The 16,580-nt window shown below is 41.3% G+C and overlaps 1 protein-coding gene across 1 annotated transcript; it reads right to left on the minus strand.

Moving 5' to 3' along the window:
• Nucleotides 1–214: 214 nt before the first annotated feature.
• On the minus strand, nt 215–15,319 carry fam20b (FAM20B glycosaminoglycan xylosylkinase). Its single transcript, XM_079575162.1, has 9 exons — nt 15,103–15,319; nt 11,698–11,981; nt 10,646–10,893; nt 10,368–10,454; nt 10,126–10,235; nt 9,131–9,302; nt 7,637–7,828; nt 5,607–5,666; nt 215–909 (listed from the first exon to the last, which is right to left on the minus strand). The coding sequence occupies exons 2-9, from the start codon at nt 11,824–11,826 to the stop codon at nt 678–680; spliced, it is 1,230 nt and encodes a 409-aa protein (XP_079431288.1). The 5' UTR covers nt 11,827–11,981; nt 15,103–15,319; the 3' UTR covers nt 215–677.
• Nucleotides 15,320–16,580: the final 1,261 nt, after the last annotated feature.

Consider the following 16,580-nt stretch of genomic DNA (forward strand, 5'->3'; position numbering starts at 1 on the left):
GTAGTTTCCAAAACAAAAAACGGTAAGCCGTATGGTTCCAAATTATAAGCAAAAGTCTACAAAAAGTGTACAAAGTTGTGATTTGGGTATTTTACAATATTTGGGTATTGTAAAATACCCAAATATTGGCCTGATATGTCGGCCAACCACAATCTTACATCATAGTACATAATCAAGACAGGGGAAGTCTCTTGCCCAAAGGCACAACGTACAAAATCGGTAATCACTGCCGCACTATAAACTTACGCTTCGAACCAAACAACTGAAATAAATCAACCTTTTTTTTTCAAATTCTAATTCAGGGCTGTAAAGTCAAAATTTTATTTCATGAAATAAAGTCAAAGCCATATAATCTTTACGAGTTTTTGAGCGCTGAAGCTTTTAAATACACGGGAGCCTTTGACGACTCACTGATGGCTCATAAAGTCACTCAGTGTCTCAGATTCTGTCCAGTAGTTCTCAGAGATACAGCAGATCTGCTCTGTAGTGCAGTTGGGAAAAAATCCATGATTTTTAGACACTGAAAATGCCACGTCTCCAGTAAAAAGGTGAATCTTTTAGTCTGTGACCCACCTTGTCAATCCTTTTAGAGATTTTTATAAATAGTTTAACCAGTATTTGTTTTGTTTTCTGTTTCATCTGAGCAATGGCACCGGTTTGTCCCGTCCAGTGTCCCATTACGGATGAGGGAGGTTCATTCGGTCCTCTATTAGTGTATTGTCTGGGCCTTGTGCTTCCATGCACTGTTTGACGGTGGCGACGATCCCGGACAGGCGCCGGTCCAGAGCTGCCAGGTGGGACTCGGCCAAAACCGGCTGGATCGGGTCGAAAGCAAGAGCCTGACGCATCGCCGAATTCAAAACCCCGTTCCTCAAAAGATTTAGTCTGTTCCATGTGGACACTCGAATCCTGAAACCAGATATGCAAACACATATATAGTGAATAAGATGACAGTTCATGGGGCCGTGGCGGAACACGTGGTTTGTGGGCATTTTTTTGAACAGAACACGTAGATTCTATGATTACATAGGTTACATGGTTACATACAACAATCCCCTTTTTTGTAGTGCATATGATGGACAACTATATTAATTCAACACTAAAGTTTCATTGTTCATTTCATTGTTTTAGAACTGTAGTTCTCCTCATGGCTTCAGTGGACAGAGAGAGTAAATGATTTGCACATAATGTGAAATTCTAAATCAGGTTCTGTACATCAGAAGATACTGTCTTCTATTTTAATTATTTAAAAAAAGGATCAAATATTGTTACATTTTCGATTTTTAAGTATAGATTTTAAACTTTTATTGACTATTTATAGAAATATAACACACACTGCAGAATATGCCACCCTATACCATACAAACTAAAATGGTATCAGTTTTTTCTGGCTACAGTGGGCTACTAAAAGCTTACAAATGCTTTGGCATATTGAATAGTTGCAAGTGTCTTTGGACAGTTTTACTAAACTTGCCAACGTTAACATCTCTGATCAGCAGAAACCACGTCAGAACCACCCAATGACCACATGGTCCACCTGGAGAGGTCAGCCCTCTCCTCACTGACCGCACAGTCCACCTGGAGAGGTCAGCCCTCTCCTCACTGACCGCAACTGCGCATTAAACAATTTAGCCAAAGGATTTAGCTTCACAGTAAATGTGGCTATCCGCTAGCTTTAAAGATTAGCTTGTAGATGCTCTCACGTTTCACGCTATTGTCAAATATAAAAGCTACAGTCATCACAAAACTTGCAGTAGTTTGGTGCTCAGTCTCATGCACAGTTGCGCGCTGTGTCGGCGTAACTTTGTTGTGCAGACTGATGCATTAGCGTGCTGCCGCTGTTGTAGCGGGGTCAGCGAGTAGACGAGCCTACAGTCAGCCGGCCGATGCAGGCAGCTGTTGCGCTGCCCAGGTGAAGTGAGCGCGGGGCAGCGGGGCTCACTCAGCCTGGAGCTGGAGGCTCCTGTGGCTTAAGCCATGGACCATACAGTATATGGCATATTTGGGTTAACAGCACCAGTGAACATTTTACAATTGCTAAATGTATCATTGATGTATCACTGATAATGTGTAAAGTTCAATCGCAATCGGGTACATTGTGTATACGTGTGCATGCTGTGTTCCAAGGGTCTCGTACTTTGTACTTGCAATATGTTCTTTTGTCCTATTGTTGTAATATACATTTTTATTGTATTGATTTCGGGGTTGGGCGTTTATAAGCTTTTGCTTTGGCCCACTCCTTTTGAGCAGAATTTCAACTGCTCAAATAAACAAATAAACTAAAACTAAACAAAACTAAAACAAGCTTCAGCCAGTGCATGGTTTATTTACACGCTAGCCACATACCCCCTCTTCATTTTTTTAAATTGCAGATCTACACAATTCACATGAATGGCATTGTCCTTCGCTGAAAGGCCACAGATTTGCACGTATGTGAAACAGAGAGGTCACCATGCATGAACTCCCAGAAGGTTTTTATTGCCGTCATTAAAGTGGAAACTAAACTATTTGCTTCTTCTTAGCAAAGTGCTGTCCACGGACCTTGCATCAAGTATAATCCAACCTTAAGTCAGTATTGAACACAGGCTTGTCATTCTGACCTCCATGTGTTTGTCTGAACAAGTGTAACATCATCATGTTCTTCCTATCACTATTTTTACCTTCACCTTACTCTAAATAAAGGCACTGGCTCCAAAATCAAAGCCAAATTGCATGAACGAGCTTCAGGCAGCCCATGCTGAATTCTATAGGGGAGCTATTTTTATACAAACAAAACTACAATCTTCATTCATTTAGTAGATTTATTTGTGTTTGTTTATACTACTAGTTTTATTGCAATGGCAATCCAAATGTTTTTCCTCAATGTCGGGGTTTTCTCAATATCAAACGTTTTTCGGTTTCAGTAACAATCCTTGCATATTCGATTGATGCCTTTTTTTCCCCGATGCCAGTCGTCTCAGTTTCGGACGATGCTTGGTTTTTTGGACTCACTTCTCTGTCGCCTTTCTTGCGGTGAAGGGGTGGCCCCTGGAAGCGGGGCCATTAATCTATTCAACAGACATTGGTTGGGATTGAAAAATAAAAATCCACCAAAATTATGAAGATTGTAGAGTTGTCTGTATGAAAAATATCTTAAAAGTTTCAATGTCAATATTTCATTTTCAGTGCATATTAAGTAATTAAAACTAATTACTAATTACAACCATTTTTTTTTTTTTTTTTTTTTACAAAATTCTTTTCAATGCCAATGTTTAGGTGGCACTATTCCGGCTTCAAAAGAAGACACCCTCAGCAGTCTATGTCTGAGTCTGACTTTAACAATACAGAAAGTACAGTATTTTACATTAGTTAAACTGCGGATTTAAACTGCAGGGTGTTTGATGAGTTGAAATATATATATACAGGGTATATTATTAAAGTTTGACTTATTTAAAGCTTCAAGTGAAAACTCAAGGTTCCTTTCAATCTGTTTGAAGTGTTTTGGACAAAGTTCAGAAAATAACATCTGAAAGCACATATTTTCAAACAGCTTCATTATTTCAAGGAATTCCACAGAAAATGAAAAGCCCATGACATGGGAAGCTCTCTAGTTATTTCAATAAGCCGAATGCCCATCTCGACTGCGCATGCGTAGGTCAATCAGGCTCCTAATTTCGGCTACCAAACAAACCACTCCGCCATTGAAATGTGTGAGCGAGTTCAGGCAGCGGAGCATGAACACTGAAGTATATTGAGCCATAACCGTGACCCATAAGGCTTATGGGCATGTGTTTAAAGACTATGGGCCCGATCTTGTGCATCAAAACGGAGACGATAGCGTGATATTTTGTGCTCAGTAGGAGCGCACTTTGTGATCTTGCCACTCCAGACTTAGCGCATTTAAGTGGGTGGAGAGACACAAATTTTCCTCCAACCAGATCGACTCCGCGTCCAGGAGAGTGGTTGTGTGGGGTGAACATGTGGTTTTGTTTTGCTTCGCATTCACGCCAAGCGCGGCCGATCCGCGCCACAGCGGGCGCTGTAGCTCTTTTTCTCTCGAGACGTGAACATCGTTTAGCTCACGATGGGGGCTAATCGTGAGCTAAACGATGTTTAGCTCACTCTTAGGCTCTCACAGTTTGACCTGTGAGAGCCTAAGGCTTAAGAAAGAACGCAAGACAGCGCAATGTAAACGAGGAAGTGAATGTCAGCCGTGTTTCCATCAGTGCAGTCACCTCCTCTTGTGACGCCCCCTCACAGGTGGCGGAGGCGAATGGCACATATAGCGCCGCCAATCGGAAAATAATTCGCCAAGAGCCTGCGTCGCCCCGTGCGCCGCCACAAGATCTGGCCCTATAAGTCTCAAGTGACATTTCTTGCAAAAAAGTCAGGACGGTGGCTCCGTAGGTAGGAGCGGACCATAGTGGACAGGGGGACGACAGGACCTGGGATATGCCCGACACAGACCCCACCACTTTTTAAATAATTTGAATTCGTCTTGAAATTGCACGGAAAAGTTTTAAAACGGTGTTGATGTTAAAATAAGTGGGTACATTTCCGTCTGTCAAATTAGTGATCAATTAGCCATGTTGTTCACCATCAGATCACTCGTAAAAAATACAAATAAAGTGAATTTAGATGGCCTAGCCTATATGTGTACATGGATCTCTCTGGTCACAATAATAATAAAAAAAGATTTTGTTTACGGTCCACCTCCTTATTGACAAAAAAAAGGACTCTACGTGTTTATTTCTCACTCCAATTTAAATGTTCTAAATATCGGCGACAGTTTCAGACCCTGCACTTTGTCCAACAGTTTCAAGGGTCAGAAATGTTTTCCTCACATAGTTACTCCAACTATGTGAACAAGGACTGGTCGTCACTTTAACAGCATCTCTACATATGAACGGCCGTTCAGTTCTGTCTATCTCCGTACGCAGCCGAGGTTGTAAAAATAGACTTTATGCTAATATCATAATAAGCTCCACGGTGACGACAAAAGCACTTTATATCATCAACATTCCAGCGGTTTAAACGGTCCAAATCAGAGCTTTCTTCGTTGCTTTACGCTAACTATCAATACTGTTTAGTAGCCAAAAGAGATTCCATTACCCATAATGCAACAGGCGACCTGAGATGGGCATTTGGCTTATTGTAATTTGGCCTCATATTCTCTCACTTCACAATCTATGTATTTACTTTATTACATCCATCTCCATTTATCCAGGCCTTGGGTTACCATAAAAACAAACTGGTGTCTGTCAACCTGTAGCTGATTACATTAAATACAGTTTTTTTTTGTGTGATAAATGTATTAGTCCTTTCTTTTACATTATACTTTATTTTAAGCCCTCAGGTCGTACGAGATAGGAGATGGGAGATGGAGATGGCTTACTATGCGAAAGCCTACGCTAATCTCAAGGTAAAAGGCTGATCATCTGTTGTGTTGGTTCTGGAAGAAAAATACAAAATGAAAGAACATATGACTGTCTTAAGATTTACTCATTGGTTTCGTGAGATGTTAAATTACTATTACAACAACAGTAATAAATAATTCAACCGAAATCCTCCAAACAGCTGGATAGAAGGGACAAGTCTTAAAAAGGCCCAAACCAGAAAATACTCACATGCAGCACTGATAGAGCGGTGCCAGGATGCTCCTCTCATCTAGGGCTGCGTTCCCAAAACTGCACAGAGTAAAAAACAGAAAACGTATAATTTGCTGTGATAGACTTAAGTAGGAAACAGCAGTCTGCAGCACTGCGGCTCAGAGAGGCCATCAAAATGCATTAGCCACACTGTGCTGCCACAAACTACAAAGCACCAACTTCAAATGCACTGTGCCCGATACAGCTCCACTGACCCAGAAGGAAGACTTCCTCTCTCTGTCTCCTCAAGCATGGACTTACAAAGGCACTTTCCTAATATCTGATGGGCCCCATTAAGTGATTGTTGAGGTAAAACACAGAAGATGCTGGTGATGACAACTCTGAAGCTTTACAAAATGTCTCTGCTCCTTTTACTAAGATTGTCCTGTTCTGTCAGATCAAGCCAACAAAAAATTCTGACAAGCTTTATCTATGACTACATGAAGGTCTCTGATGAACCTTTATTCTAATAATTAGAGGTCGACTGATATGTTTTTTTCTAAGGCCGATGACGATATGCACCGCCAATGTTTTGGCCAATATTTTTGACAGATATTTAAAAAATGTCTTGTCTATATGTAAGTCTCTATCTCTTATTACTACGAACAGTAAGAAATATAAAATATGACCCGAGGTGGACAAATTTGTGATTTTCACCACAATGTTTCTCAGCTCCCCTGGGGTTTAGAAAGTTGTGAGTTGTGAGCTCTTTCCAATTAAGTCTCTATCACTTTTGGTTCCAGAGATATTTATATATCGTCCGATATATATAGTAGTATAGTAAAATACCCATCTATCGGTCGACAACTATTAATAATATAATTGGATTTTTTAAAATTTACCGTGTCACTACTGCAGTAAAGCACAAAAGGTTATTTTTAAATTGAAAAGGTTTGTGGTGCATTGATGGATAATAACATGTAAAAAACTTTGTGTGGGGTCTCATACTTGGATAACATGTAGGTATTTTAGACGTGACTAACAAAATTTAAAATCATATTGCTCTTTTACTATTATTATGCACCCAACGTAACGGTTATTTTTGTTCTTTTTATGCTTGATATTATTTAGGCAATACCACCTTTGCTCTGCCTGATAAAGTCAGACCTTGATAGTTAGGCAGAGAAGGGCCTGGCTGGTACTTGGGTGGGAGACCGTTTGGGAACACCAGGAAGCCTGAGGTGAATGTAGTGAGTGAGTGGTTGGTGGTGGTGGTCACTGATGGCGCAGACTGGTTGCCTCGCTTACCATCACAGAGTATGGAGGGAATGAATAATGCATGTACTTGTAAAGTGACTTTGAGCGTCTGGAAAAGCATTATATAAGACTAATGCATTATTATTAATATGTTATTATTATCATCATTATCATTATTATTCACTAGATCATAAGGAGCTTGGGAGACATTTCAGTTTTGACAGTTTTGATCTTATCTCGTTTCCCAAATCAGTGTACATGTACTGGAAATGGCACTTTGATTAAAACAGAACTAGCCTCATGCTCCGTAAAAAAGGGTCTATAGGACGCCACTTTAACGAGGTTAGACTCACAGATGCTGCATGGGTCTTGCATTTAGCAGTCTATTTTAATATGACAGGATTAAATGTTTGTATTCTTTTCGTGTCATTGCCTGTTCTATAATGTACTTATAGAAACGTTCGTAATACTGAATTTGACCGCAGAAAATGTCCCATTACTGTCCTATCGCTGTACTTTCAGCGCCTTCACTCACTTAATCCTGCTATGAGTGTTTACTGTGTTTACTATGAGTCAACCCGAGAAACACTTTCATTGGTGATAAAGGAGTTCTTGAAAAGGGAAGTCATTTCAGAACCTCTAAAAGCAATTAAAAGGAAGTTAACATTCTGAAACACTTATTTGGGAAAAACAAGATAGGACCACTTTGTCAAAACAGTGCTATTAATCTCCCCACAATCCAGTAACACACTCCCCGCTTACTAAGACAGTAACACGAGCACGGTCGGGTCATACTGATCCTTGTAGCTCACCTCTTGGCGTTGTCGAGTAAGATAAGCATGCTCGCCCCTCCGTCGTCCTGGAAGCTCTCGTAGTGATGGCGGTCAGCATTTCCGATCAGATAGTCAAAGATGGCTGTGTCGATCACGTCCAGGAGTCTGGGGCCTGCGTCGTACGGAGGCATCTTCTTCACAGCGTCACAGTAGCTCTCATCGTACTCCCACCTGGGCAATAACACAATACTGAACAAGAGCAAATACAGGGATCCCAGTAATACAGCAATCATGACAACCTTTTCATTTTACCATTGACTAGGGCTTGGTAGTGTTCAAGAGTTCCAAGAATGCCTACACCTGAACACATTTTTCTTATATGATGCATTAACCATTATCTAGATCAGAGGTCTCCACTATTTCCCAAAGTAACTACTACATAAAACAGCAAATATCAAGTCCTGATCAAGACTGAGAGAGTTACACACGAACAGACATTATCTGAAAACCTTTAGGTAGATAAAATAAAGAATGAAAGGGTAACTAAATTAGCTAAAGTATAACCACATTAAATATCATCTTCCCTGCATGTTTTATTGAGTGAAAAGTTGCTCATGGTGACCAAAAGGTTTGAGACCAATTATCTACTGAATTCTAAACTTATTGTGACAAAAGGTAGAATGAACAGGCCACAATGTTTTGCCATTATATTCATTTTCACATGAAGCACAGCAAAACGGTGGATATAAACAGAGAATATAAATTCCTTACAAGCCCTTTCTGAAAAGATTAGAAAGGAAAGATTGATTATTTTCAGCGATAAAAAGGCGTGTGTGCCGAAGCATGTCGTATCATCTCAAATATTTGTCCTGAATGAGAATGTGGTGTATCAGAGGCCTCTCCAGGCACCCGTGTCCCGCTGAGCTGTGCAGGGTTTCACAGTTACACAGCACATATTGAGCTTTGACTCAGCAGGCGCTCAGTCCTTTTCCTTTAAATATTTAATGAAGTCTCTCTGAACAGGATTTGCCCTGATCAAAAACCTCACTGCGGCTGGTTTGGGATGTCCAGCCTCTACATCCCCTTCTGTCACACCAACAAGCTTATTTCCTCTTTCACTGCAACCATAAATACATTTCCCTTCGATCTCCCTGTGGGCCTCTTTGCTGACAGAGAATATTTAACAAGTGTAAGTGACACAACTAATCTAAATCCATCATGGAAGAGGTGGAGGGTGAAGCCAATCAGGACTATGACTTTGCAATTACATATAGAGCTGCACAATACATCACTAAATTATTACCATCGCAATCTAAGGGAAATATATCAATAATACTATCACAATATTAGACTTTCTACTATATCGTGTAGTCAGGATACTAAGACTTTCATTTACAAAAAAATCCTAACTTCTTGACAGCAAAGTTCCCTCCGCTGCTGTCACTTAAATAGAAAGTTCCCAAAATACAAATCCTACACTGATCTTTGTGTGTTTATTTTCTGTCACAGTCTAAATAATGGAGTAGGATGTACCTGGCCAGTTTGCCCTCCCTGTAGGTGCGGCCCCAGGGGTGTCTGTGCTTCTGTAGGGGCCACACATCCGGCAGCCACAGGGTCAACGAGCCCTCCATGACTTCCCCCTCTGCACAGGCCGGCTCGCTCTCCCGGCAGTAGTAACACTTCCCATAGAAACAGGTGTTATTGCCTGCAAAAACATACACAAATCAATTTAGAGGTTTTGTGTCAAATATAGGAGTTTAAATTAGGAATGTGTTTGGACCACGACTTTTGCAGATTGAAAATGGGAAAATTAGGAACAGGGCCTTTACAATTTGATAAGCATAAACATAAACACTTTTTTCCCTCTGTGGGCTTACTTAGCAAAATATTTGGCAAACGATTTTATGCCGGGTTTAGGATTAGCACAAACTTAATTAGTAGAAGCCTCAATATAATACTAGTTTTCAAAGTAATGCCTTGCTACATAATGTATTATATGAAAATGGGACGGTGACTAAGGATGTGCAAATGCAAAGTCCCTTTCTTTGAAGTGCTATTGCAGGAAAATTAGATGATGCATTCATTGGTCTGCATTTGTCACTGTCTGAAACGATTCATTCAGACCCTTTGGTGGAGACCAGGACTTCAAAGTCTGCAAGTGAAATGAGTCACAGGACTGTGAGATCGCTAATGGCAGGAAGTAGCCACATTAATAAACCTGTCATTTAAAAAGTGTGACATTTAGAACTCATTCAATGGGACCGGTCTGAAGTAAAGCTTTTTTAAATGTTAAACTTGAAAGCCTTGAAAATGGCTCATAATAGATGCTTCAAATGGGGTCTGTAATACGACTGTCATAATCACGCGGAACATTACAACCATCTGCCGTAAGTACAGCACATGGACCAAACACAACAAGCTGGTATGCATTAGCCAGTGTTCATTTCTTCAGCACCAGACAGACCTTTCTCCTCTATAGGGCTGCATAACATGAGAAAACCAAGCCTCCGAATGTCTGAAACACTGACCCTGTGTGAGGAAGGTGCTGAGCAGCTGGTCTGTGGCCACTGGCTTGATCTCTGTCCGCAGGTTCACGTAACGTCCCACGACCAGAGGAGCTCTTCTGAAGCCCAGGATCCTTCAACACATAACGACACATAACGAGACTGTTTTAATAATTGCTTGGAGTTTGGCACTAAACAGTATGATGATGAGTAGCATAACTGCTTCTATTATGTAGTTAGAAATGTTTAAACTGATACATAAATACCTGTCCAGGTGAAAAGCAGCCACCTCTGCATTGTGCCGGTCATAGCCCGCGTACGGTTCACCCTCCACCACATAATCTCTGTTGTACCTACAGAATATAAACACAGGACAACAAGAAAACATTTATAACAAGAAATAAAGATATTACTGGCTTTAATAAAAGTACATTTTAAAACTGGTGGAACTGCTATTTATACTTTGTAGTTAGATAATACTATCTCCAGTACTATGAGAAGTCCATGTTCATCTGCTATTACTTGTACCACTAAAACTTATCACCTCTTGGGTTTGAAGACGACTTTCTGCCCCCCGTCCAGAACAAGCAGTGCCTTGAGCTGTGTTCCCTTGTAGCCCACATCGGCGCGCTCTATCCGGGCCGTGCTGAGGGCCGTGAGCACCGCCGCCAGTTCGGGAGTCTCCTCGGGGTACACCTCTCTGGGACCCACCCACTGACTGGCGATCTCCCACGGCGATTGCAGGGTGTGTGTGAGGCGGGCGCCCCGGGACAAAGACAGACCGGCCTCCATCTGAGAAAGAGAAAGAGAGAGAGAGAGAGAGAGAGGGGACAGAAGGGCAAAATGTTACACCTGGACCAGGGGGCAGCAGACGGAACATGATTGAGTTAAGCAAACGTATCAAGCAGTGGTGGCACAGTGGACTAAGTGACTCATCTGAAGGGCATATTCTCAGGAAATTCTTGGTCAAGTCACTTCACCCACTTCACATTATTCTCTAAAGGTAAAAAATAGGCTAAAATGGAAATAAATTAGGAACATCAAGACTAGGGCTGGGCACCGTTAAATGATACCAGTATGGTATCGGAAAAATATTTTAGGTTCTACCGGCAACGAAAAAATAGAAGCATTGATTGCGGGATCACATTTTTTTTCTTATCTTGCCCCAATGGTTTCCTCATTTTTTATTCCCAATTTTTATCTTTTTTTTTTTTTTTTTTAACACAATTTTGCCTTTTCACAATTTTTCCCCAAACTATTTGCCATGTTGTAAATTTGTATATCACCCACGCATTATCGTTTTATTTCCTAGTTGTAGATGACAAAATATTTTAGTTTCGATAGGTATCGGAAAAGGTATCGGTATCGAAAAACCAAGTATCGTTAAAATACTGGTATTTTTTGTTTTTTATTGATACCCAGCCCTAATCATGACTGAAACTGAGTGTCATGTGTTTTTAGATTTTCAGTTAGTCAGTTGTGAGACCTCTTGCGATGTTTTGTGGCTTGTTGCGATGTTGGATGAGAATAATTGTGTGATTCAGTATATGGTGCAGTCTTTATATAAAGTAATATTTGACATCAGGACAGTCGGACCTTGCGAAATGCCCGGAGGTCCCGGCGGCTGGCTGCGGACCCCTCTCCTCCGTCCAGCAGGAAGATCTTGGCCAGTCCCAGGAGGAGCAGCACGGCACACAACACCACCATGCGCTGTTTGAGCTTCATCTCCACGGATACGACCTATGCCCTCCGCCCTCCACCGCTCCTCACCCCAATCTCTGAGAGTGCCCCCCGCACGGATGCCCCTTCACCCCAAAGTCATGATCCTGGCAAACCCCTGGTGCCCTCCGTCCTGCCAGAGAACTCCTCTCCAACTCTCTCTGTAACAATGAGAGACAAATAGCACAGGGAGGACAGATAAGGGGCGAGGAGAGGCGAGAAGTACAGTAGGAAGGAGACACAGATGAAAAATGTAGCGTCAATAATTTGCAGGTCAGAAAACAGATTGATTTGCCGCCTCCACGGCTCATTTCCCCTCTAGGCAAACAGTGACCCAGTACGGGAGCACAGATGAGGCCGTCTAACCCACATCTGAGCAAAGTCTGATAAAGGTGCAATTTCATTTAACAACGACCAGATAAAAACATGAACGCAATTTTACTGCCGCTTAGATAACCCATCCCTGTAACCTCCATGTCACACTTTCTCTGTGACACGCCTGACAGTGAAGGCAGCATGTAGGGCTGCACAATCAATTACATCGAACTGGCATGTCACAAAAGCCGCAATTATTCATATCAATGGCATCTGCTGACGTCTAAATATCTTGTCTCTATGAGTACAACTCTGTCTTCCCTCAAATTGATGAGCTGAAAAGGTGTACTTAACATAACTTAAACATAAACCATGAAAGTGCAAGGGCAAATGTTATCCAAATCACTCAGACATCCTGCAGATACCAGCTCTTACTTATCACAAGGATTATTGTCCCAGTATTGGTAGATGAAGTCCAGATTGTATCATCTAATCATAAATTACTATAAAAAAAAAAAGTCTTGATATAAATGAGTACTTATTGCAGTGACATTCAGCATAGTCTACAATATCTACAATATGACGTGAAGATTATGACTATGAAGAGGAGTCATGAAGGGACAAACCCACAAAAATCTGACGCTTTAATTAAAGAGCAGCAGCAATTCATAAGTGCAGACCACAGTCAAAGAGCTTTTTTTTTTTAAGCCTCAGCCTGCACCCGACATGAAAAAACACCCCATTCACCCCCTCTTGTCCAGATGCTGTGAAAATCCAACTTTAAGCACGCCATTACACTGCTGTTGGAGTTTTGCCATATTGATCTAATGTGCCTGTTCAACTGGGCCCATTGTCTCTTGAAGGACAGGGCAGTGTTTTTGTTTTGTTTTTCTTTCAATCAGGGGTACAACAGCTTTTGGGAGGGGGGAATTTGGAGTCATTTCAGATTAAAACAACATTTATTCATATGTCCTTCCTTTTCTGTGTGCAAATTCACAACAAAAACTAAAATTGCCATGTAATGGAACATAAAGATATACGTTTTAAAGTGTGATGTCTCGACATCCACTTCCAGGTCCTAGCATACCGGCTAATATGCGAGAAAAAAAAACATTAAAAACTCTTTAATACCACAATCAATATTTCTGAAACTCAACGGAGAATGACTGAACCTACTTATTTCTCAGACTCATTAGCCAAAAATGCTGCACCTACTGCTAAAAAAGCATTATTTACTTAAGTCGGTACTTCCGGGGTTAGCGTAGCTGCTGCGCCGTTTTTGGCTTGCGGGCCTGATAAAAAAGTATGTTCAGTAACTCTCTGTTGAGTTTCAGAAATATTTATTGTGGTATTAAAGAGTTTTTTTTAATTTCTGACACATCTGTGAACCCGGAAGTAGAGCTGTGACGTCACCACTTAACAAACATATAGGCTACATCTGTTCACTGCCAAATAGTGAAAGTGCTTTTGTTTTGTCTTTCTTTCAATTAGGGCTACAAGAGCTTTTCATTGTTGGCAATTGACTCTAAACTTATAATCACAACAACGGCGCCTAAGAAGTGACTTCCTGTTTCGATCCAGCACACCAAAATAAAAGCACCATCTTATTCATTAGTTCAACTTTCTTTCTGCCTAACTATTAACAGACAAAACACTTGTGTATTTAATTATATTCTTGTAATGTTGCAAGTACCTGAACTAATCAAAAGACAAACTGTGTGCTTTTATTTTGGCGAGCTGGATCGAAACAGTAAGTCACTTCTTGGGCAGCATTGTTGTGATTTGGAGAGTCAATTGTGAGTCATTTCAGCTTTAAAAAACATGCATTCATATAACTTTCCTATAACCTCTTAACCCTCTTCTGATCAAAGAACATTGTCTCCAGTTTTTCATTACCCAAATCTAGAAGCGACTTGAAAAAAAGTGTCAAAATCATGACAAAAACAAGGCTAAAACGAGGTTGAAAGTTACAAAAGAAACAACATGACACAATGACAAAAGAAAGATGGAAAAAGTGACGAAAATGCAACAAAACAGCAAAAAAAAGAGCAACAATGCAGCAAAAAGATTTGTTTAAATCAGTTTTGTAGGTCTTTCAAATGAGGATTACACTGGCCTAAAGGCTGTAAACTCCAGACAAGAAGCTTTTAGATTTGGGTAAAGCCGAACTGGAGAACAAGCACCAGGTTAAGAGGTTAAAAGTTCATAAAAGGAAAGTGATGTGAATAATGCTCATTTTTGCTGTACATTTTATGTCTATAGAGATGAATATCATGATGACTCTGACCAGATTAGGAAATGTATTGCAGTGTTCACAACCCGTTGCGTTTTCCTCGAGACTATTTACCTAAGGGGTGCACAGGTATCTCATAATGAAACCACCACTTTTTAATCAGTCTGCCTGTTGTTGTGCGTGCCCTGAGGTGATGCAGGTCAGATAAGGCTTTGGGCGCCACCTTCACACTGCCAAAGTCCACAACTACACTGTGTTTCTTCTTTGCATGTGGTGTCGTTACATTGTAATTAATCTTTAGTGCCACGTACGTTGAACCCAGCCGCTGATGGCGCTTTGGCTTTCAGTACGTAATCCAAGACGCAAAATACATCCCAAAATTACCCGTGACAAACCACCGCGTTACAGTGTCAAAAGACGCCTTTCGCCACGCAGGCACGCAAATACAATCAGTCTTTTATCAACGATGCTTTTCTAAACACCGGTGTGGAGAAAACGCACAATTGTCAATAATAGATCTAGCTAGGGGCTTTACGTTAACAGCCGTTACAGCTGTCCCGGTTGTGTGGTTACTGGATAGTCATTACCGTCATCGCACTGTCCGATGGTTGTTTACAGAAATAGTTGTTTGGAAATACATCGTACACCTTGCTGGTTAGCTAACTTAAAGCCGTGGCTAGCTACTGTGCGCCGTGCATGTTTTTACCGGAGGATGATGATGACTACTGGCTTACCTCGCGTCGTGCAGCGTCCGTCCTATTCCGCGGCGCATGCAAGTTTCTCTTTGGACTCGTGCAATGCGAATAATGTGGTAAATCTGCCAAGCTGTCGATGGACACAATGGTTCGTCAGTTTACGGTCCAGCACTCGGCGGCGGCGGCAGCCTCCTCTTTCCTCCGCCCTTTCCGCGGACTCGTCTCTCTGGTCTGCGTTCACTTCCGAAACACTTCCTACCGCTGTACGTGCGCCCCGCGGGCTCCAGGGGGCGCTGCGGAGCCGTGAGCGCACCGGGGGGGGGGGGGGGGGGTTATTGGTATGTGCAGGGGCTCCTCGCGGATGTATTAAAAAGGGAAAGAAACAGACAGGCAGCATATCCAGCATATTTTGTTTGACGTAGGGAAGGTTAATTAATTATTGAAGGCAGTTAATTACAGTTTATATTATTAACCTCTTTACCCCCGCCTTAACCGGGTGCGTTTTCTCCAGATCACAGCTTATAGGCAAGTGTAATGCCTCATTTGAAAGCTAAGAACTACATAACTCATCTAAATGGATCTTTTTGCTCACATTGTCGTCACCGTTTTTGACATTTTTGTTGGGTTTTCATCACATTTTTGCCACATATTTGTTTTTTGTGGCTTTTCTGTTGCCCTTTTGTCGCGTTTTTGTTGCATTTTTGTCTCTTTTCTGTTGCTCTTTTGTCATTTTGTCATGTTCTTTTTTTGGTCACTCTTTTGTTGCAATGTTTGTGTCTCATTTTTGTCTTTAAGATTTGGGTAAAACCAAATGGGAGTAAATGTGCTCGGTTCAGGTGGGGATTAAGAGGTTAAATACGTGTGTTAACTCATAACTGAAACAAAACATGCCGCACCACCCCTTGTCATTTAATCAAATAAAACGCATTTCTTTCAACAAACGTGTACTGCCAAATAATAAAGGGGAGGCAAAAATGGGACACACCTTCAGGAGGCGGGAACATAGACCTGGAGGTCAAATGCCCCAGGCTGACTTTGAATAATGAATTGTGACAGCACACGATTTATATAATTGACCAATAATTGACACTATTTGGAGAATTAGTTTTGACAATTGCCATTGTGGAGAGGTTTTTTTTGGACTCTCCACCACCAAGCAAACTTGCGAACCCCTGCACTAGAGGTGAGGTCATTTCCACTTATACATTGACAGATTTTCAGTCCAATATACGATCAACTATAGCATGTCCCTGAATAGTGGCATAAACTGGAGATAAAACAGTCTCACGTGGATCTCAAATTAGGACTCTCAAAAGAAACATTAAGAATTTTTTGGCACGGTGTCTATTTAAGTAACCTTTTAATGCTCATCACTTGGCATCATACCAATTCTTTTTTTTTTTACAGAAACACAGTAATGAGCTGCAGACCCAGGCGTGTGGAGTAAAAAAGGCAGAGTGTTTATTGGTTTCTCAGTCGTCAAACCTCAAACAGCGCATCGCTCAACACTGAGGTCA

This window comes from Gobius niger (assembly GCF_951799975.1).
Source record: "Gobius niger genome assembly, chromosome: 17".
NCBI lineage: Eukaryota > Metazoa > Chordata > Actinopteri > Gobiiformes > Gobiidae > Gobius > Gobius niger.

Excerpts from the sequence above, each read along its gene's own strand:
- fam20b (XM_079575162.1), bottom strand. The coding sequence starts at position 11,826 with ATGAAGCTCAAACAGCGCATGGTGGTGTTGTGTGCCGTGCTGCTCCTC. Across the intron at positions 10,455-10,645 it reads GTCGTCTTCAAACCCAAGAG|GTACAACAGAGATTATGTGG; the intron begins GTGATAAGTTTT and ends TATATTCTGTAG. Across the intron at positions 10,236-10,367 it reads GCTGCTTTTCACCTGGACAG|GATCCTGGGCTTCAGAAGAG; the intron begins GTATTTATGTAT and ends TATGTGTTGAAG.